The sequence below is a fragment of the Phlebotomus argentipes genome, unplaced genomic scaffold (assembly GCF_947086385.1).
Source record: "Phlebotomus argentipes unplaced genomic scaffold, Phlebotomus argentipes genome assembly contig_2, whole genome shotgun sequence".
Taxonomy (NCBI): domain Eukaryota; kingdom Metazoa; phylum Arthropoda; class Insecta; order Diptera; family Psychodidae; genus Phlebotomus; species Phlebotomus argentipes.
In genome coordinates, this window is record NW_026776162.1 from 4,223,199 (window position 1) to 4,230,534 (window position 7,336).

The following is a 7,336-nucleotide window of genomic DNA, read 5'->3' on the forward strand; positions in this document are numbered from 1 at the left end:
AATCCTCTGTGATAAACGCTAATATGCAATTCTGTATGCTAGAAAACGTGACAACATGACGACCGCGTTACAGACTGTTGGCGTCCAAGGTTGAATTCATTGCATAAATCTCCGGTGGACAATTGATCAAGCTGGATGGAGAGCACATAGCATTCATTTGTCAAGGCGTCACACATTAATTAAATCCTCCAAATCCCATGCTGCATTAATTCCATCAAGTCAGCTCTCTTGTGGCTCGGGAAGGAACTCTGGTCGAGAAAATTTAATTATCTTGTCAGCAAATTGGTGTTGAATTTGATGCCTCGCGCTTTATTCAAATCGCATGCATAATTTTTTCTCCGCTCACCCTAGAAGCAATATTTTCTCATTGGATTCAATTCCAGCGTCTATCCACTCCCGCACTCAGCTTGACTGGAATTATTAATTGACCACTTATTCATCCCCACCTCGACAGTGACCTTTTCAACGTGTTTCGGTTTAATAGGATGTTTCGCCATTCAGTTGGGAGCTTTATTGAGAAAGGGCTTTTCATGTGCGATGTGTTTATGAGAGGAAAAGCAATCAACACGCTGATGAATTGCAACGCTTGCACAGCAATGAAAACACTCTAAAGACTCTAATATGCGCCTGTGCATTTAGCGGTTGTTTTTTAATGGCAAACATACGCGATGCTCCAGCATTGCATGAAAATTTAGGGAATAATGGGAATAATTGAAATCAAGAGGTTTGCAAAATGTTCACCTAGAAAAAAATCCAGTCAATCGCAATTTTCTTATAACATCTGGACAACATTTGGATCAAGTTTCTTTTGCAAGATTCTTTTTTTCATATTTGTCTAATCCATAAAGACTAGTTTAAATAAAAAACATCCATGCATTGAAGGTTAAGCAACATTAGTTCTCATGAGACTTAATGCCCAATTATGGAATTCTGAGAAAAGCCATAAGAATGTGCTTAATCACGCTGCAAGTCATCAAATTGACGAACGTTAGATATTCTCAGGCTGCAGACTTCCTGGCAAAGATTCCACTCATTCTCGGGATGTTTCGGAAATCTGGAAAGCCTGACTTTTCTTCCTTCTGCGCAGCGTAGCCAGTAATTTTGCATACACACGATAGGGATGATGGAGATTCTTCGCATTTCCGCTCAATGGAGGCGAGAGAGCCGAGATAAAAAGGCCAGCGCGACTTGAGACACGACCGCGACTCAGTGCAGACCCAATTCCGGCCAAAGTGACTAAGAATCGCGCACTTTGGCGTCTCCTCTTGGTGTCCAGCGATGAATTCCGAGGAATGTCGCCGTGATTCATGGGCGAGCAGTGGTGTAACCGTTGAGAATAATGCGCGCTGCTCTCGGGGGCCATTCTTCTCCGCCTCACGCTGCACCGCTGAGGTTCACGCAAAGGTGAGTCCGCTCCGGGTGAACAAGCCATCCAAAGGCGGCTCGCTTTCGGATATGTGCCCAAGCAAATCCCTCTCACCATTATTGACATGCTGTGTCTCTCTGGGCGACTCGGCCATGGGAGCGACGAGGAGGGCCGCCGCACAAGAGACCACAGCGCGCGAGTGTGTTGGCAGTGTGTTCAGCTGTGTGTGCCCACATTGACGGGATGATGTACACGGAGTCAGTGTGCTGTGCAGCAACAAAGTGGGGTATCGCTCCGATTGTACACGGAAAGTCTGTCCAGTGTTGGTTCGTGTACCACAGCGATCGCATCGGATTGCACGCCGTCGGGAGTACTGTGTTGCTTTCACACTTGTTTCCCGTGGAATTCCTCCTATGTTCTTTGTTATTAAATAAGTTTCGCGTGTGCTTGGATGTGTGCCGTTTAGCCTCTTCAAAGTGATTAGCAAGAAAGTGAGTTTTCACCCTTCGCTGGGCTCCCGTTTCCCCGCAGCTCGAAGCGACGGCATTGCGGCCGCGAAGAGGGAAAACTTGGGGCCACCCTTGCAATCCGGCCTCAGAAAGATTGTTTTTTCCTCCGCTCGAGCGAGAGGGAGATGGGACTCCAGGGCTGCTGCCACACACAGTTCTTGCATTTGGGATTGAGAGCCAACACCAAACGAATCTCTCTCTCTCTCTTTCTCTTGTAGTTGTTCATTTTGACTCGAGCGTTGGAAAAGTGTTGAGCCGCCGCCGTCATGTTTGATGTGTTTGGCTCCGTGAAGGGGCTCCTGAAGCTCGACAGTGTCTGCATTGACAACAATGTCTTCCGTATGCACTACAAAGGGACTGTTATCATCCTCATTGCCTTCTCCCTTCTCGTCACGTCGCGCCAGTACATCGGCGACCCCATTGACTGCATCGTGGACGAGATCCCGCTCAATGTGATGGACACGTACTGCTGGATCTACTCCACGTTCACGATACCCAACCGGCTGACGGGGGTGGCCGGCAAGGACATGGTGCAGCCGGGCGTGGCGAGTCACGTGGACGGCGAGGACGACGTGAAGTACCACAAGTACTACCAGTGGGTGTGCTTTGTGCTGTTCTTCCAGGCCATCCTCTTCTACATTCCGCGCTACCTGTGGAAGACCTGGGAGGGTGGTCGCATCAAGATGCTCGTGATGGACCTCAATGCGCCCATCGTCAATTTCGACTGCAAGGAGGATCGCAAGAAGATCCTCGTGGACTACTTCGCCGACAATATCAATCGACACAACTTCTACGCGTATCGCTTCTTCATCTGCGAGTTCCTCAATCTGGCCAACGTGTTCGGCCAGATCTTCTTCATGGACTTCTTCCTGGACGGCGAATTCTCCACCTACGGCAGCGACGTGGTGCGCTTCACGGAGATGGAGCCCGAGGAGCGGCGCGACCCAATGGCGAGAGTGTTCCCCAAAGTCACCAAGTGCACCTTCCACAAGTACGGTCCATCGGGGAGTGTACAGAAGTTCGACGGACTCTGCGTGCTGCCGCTGAACATTGTGAATGAGAAAATCTACGTGTTCCTCTGGTTCTGGTTCATCGGTCTCACTGTCCTCACTGCCCTCTCCGTGGCCTTCCGCATCGCCGTGATCTTCGTACCTAAGATTAGGCTGTACCTGCTCAGGGCGCGCTCCAAGCTGTCGGCACACCAGGATGTGGAGAACATATCAAAGAAGTGCCAAATCGGTGACTGGTTTGTGCTCTACCAGCTCGGCAAAAATATCGATCCACTCATCTACAAGGAAGTCATCTCCGACCTAGCACTTAAACTGGACGGTAAGGAAGTAGTTTAGCGCCTAGGGGAAATTTACTAGGATTTTTTTTTGTAATTGTCAAGTAAAACTTTTTGTTTCATCGCGAAAGAAAAAGCAAACTCTCAAAAGCATATGTGACAGCAATAGACGGTAGGAAGACGATATATCGTGTTTATCCTGAATTATACAGGCTGGCAAGAGTGCTGGGGATTTTTTTTTTTGAGTTTAGCGACGTTAGAATTTCAGATGCATTTTAGACGTGCGTTCCTGGGTATACATTGAGTGCCTGCTTATTTACTTCGAAACTCCACCACTACACTCAATAGAAAAATTCCATGAATGATGCTAATGTGCAGGGTGATTCATATATGGTGAAGCGTTCACTGGCAGAGTGCATTTTCCCCACTATTTACTATACCTTTGCTCACTTGCGCCATCGTAAAATCGTTCACACGCTCTTTGCGCGTCAACACACCCAAACGCAATAGAACACACGCATGCACCCCAAACACAAACACACGCACTCTACAACACACTAACACAGCCACCGACAAATTGGTCTCCCTCGAAATGGCTTTTCATTTCTTCAGTGACGATGACGATGATGGTTCTATGCGATGTTGCCACACAAACTCGCGATGCTTCTTGACACAATGAACCAGCAACAATTTATGCCCAGGGACGGCGGAGTTTCAAATATCGTTCATTTTACTGAAAAAAAATTATACGTAAAGAAAAACGCACACAAACTGCAACTGAAGAGACAAACTTTAGGGAATAGAATTTATGAATTACGGAATTGAAAAGCAACTAAAAACCACTGGGCAGCTCCTGAGTTTTATGCCCCAGACTAACCCCATAATGTCAATTTGCCATGTTGTTTTCTCTATTTTCCGAAACATCCATATTCAATTAAACTATATACGGATCGCGCAGTAAATTATTGTATTTCTTTCTTTTTATTGTAAGAAGCATGTTCATTGAGAAAATTCACACGTTTTTCTCTTCTCAGAATCTCTATTCGACGAGAGGCATAAGAGAGAACTAAAGCTTGCAAGAGAGGGAATTGATTTTGATTTGTAGGGAGGATCTTTCTAAAATAAATAAAATTAATTTTAATTTTATTAAATTATATAATATCTAAAAAGCAAGGAAGAAAAAAAAGACCACGAGAGTAACTAAATTATTATTTAAATTATTTTTATGTGTGACAGATTCTGGTGAGAAATGCTGCGACACGCTGTATTTTTGGTTTTTTTTCTTCAAAAATTCAATTTAGGTCTTATATTTACTGAGAAAAAAAAGAATTGTGTTCTTCAAACTGAAAGTAGAGCCAATGTTGCAGCATTTCTCGCACAAATCTGTTTATTTCACTGAGCGAAAAGACTCATTCTCACTGGAAATTGTGCATTCTCAATATTTTTCTTTGGGGAACCTCTTAATTCTTCTGTATACGCCTAGGATATTAGTGAGAATTGACCGTTACATTCCATTTTTCCCACGCGCAAGACAATAAATGGAAATTTATCGTAGAATTTCGTACAAGTGGTATACATGAATTTAGGTAGGAAACGACGATACAGAATGGAAGATTCACACACAATAGGAGAGTTTTGGTTGGCAGTTGAAGAATAGAGAGAAACAGACAAAAAGTACAAAAATTGAAAAAAATGTTTATGCAAACACAATTCGGAAAAAAAGAAACAATCAAGAGACTTCATTTGAATGCGACTTTTTTCCCTATAAAGGTGAACCTTTTTTTATTTTTGCTTCATTCGAGAAGTTCATAGACCGAAATAAAATTGTGATTTTTGAGTGATGATGAAATCTGTGCCTTCTGCCCTCCGAAACGTGCACATTGTGAAGATCACCATTGAGAATAATTAACAGGCGTTTTTTCTGGAGACATTATTGAAAAGGATAAATAAAAAAACAGACGTGAAAACCCATTTTCGAATACTAGCTTATAAGATTTCTAATATCTTTGCGTTTGTGTATTTTTATTTTCGAGAAAAATGATATCAACACAAAACAAGTCATTTTGCACATTTTGTCTTTATCTAAAATACTTTCTCACTGTTTTAAGTGCAAAAGTCAACACCTTTCTACGGATGTTGAGTCACCTTTTATAACTTCCTTCCATTTATTACCTTTAATACAAGAAAAAATGAGAAAATTATATAATGAAGAGAAATCAATATAGATAAATATTTTTGCCATAATTAAACATACATTATACATAGTTTGTATAGATTTTATTTACACTTTACTGTATGACGTGGAGAATGAAGAAAAAAAAATGAAAGTCTAATTTTGCGAAAAAAAACGGGGCAAATTCTGAAAGATAAAAGTACATTTATTCCTACTTAGAGAGATTTTTGTTGTCTTTGTTGTTGTTCGTCTTGATAACAGGAGAGACAAGAGATAATCTTCGAAATTTATCACATTCTACGTTTGACACTGTTCCAAAAGTGAAAAGACACATTTTTTACTGGTACAAAAACACATTTTCTCTCGGGAAGCATTGAAAGTTTGCTGTATTCTTGGAGGTGGTAAAATTAAATGCAACCACTGAGAACAAACGCACTCTCTCATGAACTTAAATGAAGCGAAATTGAGTCAATTAGCACAAGAGAGAGGGAGAGAGATCGAGAAAATGGCAAAAGAATGAGAAAAGAATACTCAAAGTGCAATTAATCACATATCTTTCAATGACCCACATTTTGGGGACAGATATTGAGGCATATTTTCTTCTTCCATACTTGGATAGAGTGTCAAAACGGACTGAATGAAATGGAATTTTTCTCAAATTGAAAAAAAAATTATATGAAACTGTAAAAGACGATGAGCTACTGAAAAAGTGTTTAAGACGATATAGTGAAAAGATGAAATGAAGTAAAGAGTTGTGATCGTAGAAATATCTTTTTTTTTAATATTTGTTAAGACATTAAACTAGTGTATTTTCTAAGGATAAACTATTTTTCTATATACACACATCTTTTTTATTGTATAAGTGTGAAGAAGCGACGGAGCGAAAATTGTGTATTTTATTAGCCAGGAGAACACTAAACCCATAAAGATTGTAATAGTGAGTAAAAATTCTTGTTTTAAAGCCCAAGAATTTGTGGTGTCAGATTGGATTGTCCATTTAAACATATTTCTACTGTCTTTCATTCTTTTCCCCCCTTTTACATGGCTAATTAATTAATAAATCGACGAAGGAAGGAAGCGAGAGAGTAACATTTTTTATGATAATCATTGAATATTCTTACACATTTTTACATTTAGTGAGATGAATGAAATAAAAGACCTCGAAATTGAATTGAAAGATCTCCTTTATTTGTATGATTGCCCTTCTGCGCCTCACTAATGTGGCCAAAGATGCCACATCGTTGTCCAACAGGAAGACTCAATTGAGTCACAAGTGTCGTCATTCTATGTGGTTTTATTGAGAATTCAAATGACACGCGATAAACGACCATTCAATGATAATGCTGTGGAAGATACGCGCTCGAGGAAGACAATTTTAGGCGCTCGCAGACACACGACGAAAGGTTTCATCAGAAACTGTCTCGGTGAAAAGAGAATTGTGATGCAAATTTCCGCGAACGAATCACTAATAAAATTTAAATGCCTCTTGGACGATCAGCTGATGGGTTTTGAGTCATCTATTCATCTGAATTTTCATGATCAACACTTTCATTCTCCAGCAACGATCAAAAACAACAGCAGAGTTTGTTTATGTCGCTATCAATTTACGCTCAAGGGCTGATAACGTTTGCGCAACTTTGCAAAAAAAACGTCATTTGCTCTTGGCTCGTAAAGTTCATTTATTGTTTCAGTTAATTTAAACACATTTCTAATGTATATTTGGTCATTAAACAATGCCATATTTTCTTCTTGAGTAATTGCTATTTCACATGAAGAATAGTTCCTATAGAAACGTGGATCATTGTCCCAGAAATTTCCTAAGAAAGACATCTCACAAGACTCTGATGTCTTTCCAGAGGCAGGCGAGCCTCTCGTAAAATAGATGAAAGAAAAAAAGCATCGCCCACGAAGGTAATAAATTCAAAATCGTGCTGGATAATTGAAACAAACACCCATCTTTTTGAGAGTCTCAATCGAGAAGAACCGAGAGAGAATCTCTTTCT

General features: G+C 41.0%; 1 protein-coding gene across 1 annotated transcript; it reads left to right on the forward strand.

The window, feature by feature from the left end:
- The first annotated feature begins 1,703 nt into the window (after positions 1-1,703).
- On the forward strand, positions 1,704-6,504 carry LOC132263515 (innexin inx2). Its single transcript, XM_059763309.1, has 3 exons — positions 1,704-1,857; positions 2,094-3,204; positions 4,195-6,504. Exons 2-3 carry the CDS (start codon positions 2,142-2,144, stop codon positions 4,263-4,265), a joined length of 1,134 nt encoding a protein of 377 aa, XP_059619292.1. The 5' UTR covers positions 1,704-1,857; positions 2,094-2,141; the 3' UTR covers positions 4,266-6,504.
- The last annotated feature ends 832 nt before the right edge of the window (positions 6,505-7,336 follow it).

What these genes read in the sequence shown, in the direction of transcription:
- LOC132263515 (XM_059763309.1), top strand. Translation starts at nt 2,142, where the DNA reads ATGTTTGATGTGTTTGGCTCCGTGAAGGGGCTCCTGAAGCTCGACAGT. An exon ending in CCTAGCACTTAAACTGGACG is followed by an intron (nt 3,205 to 4,194) that starts GTAAGGAAGTAG and finishes TTCTCTTCTCAG; the next exon opens with AATCTCTATTCGACGAGAGG.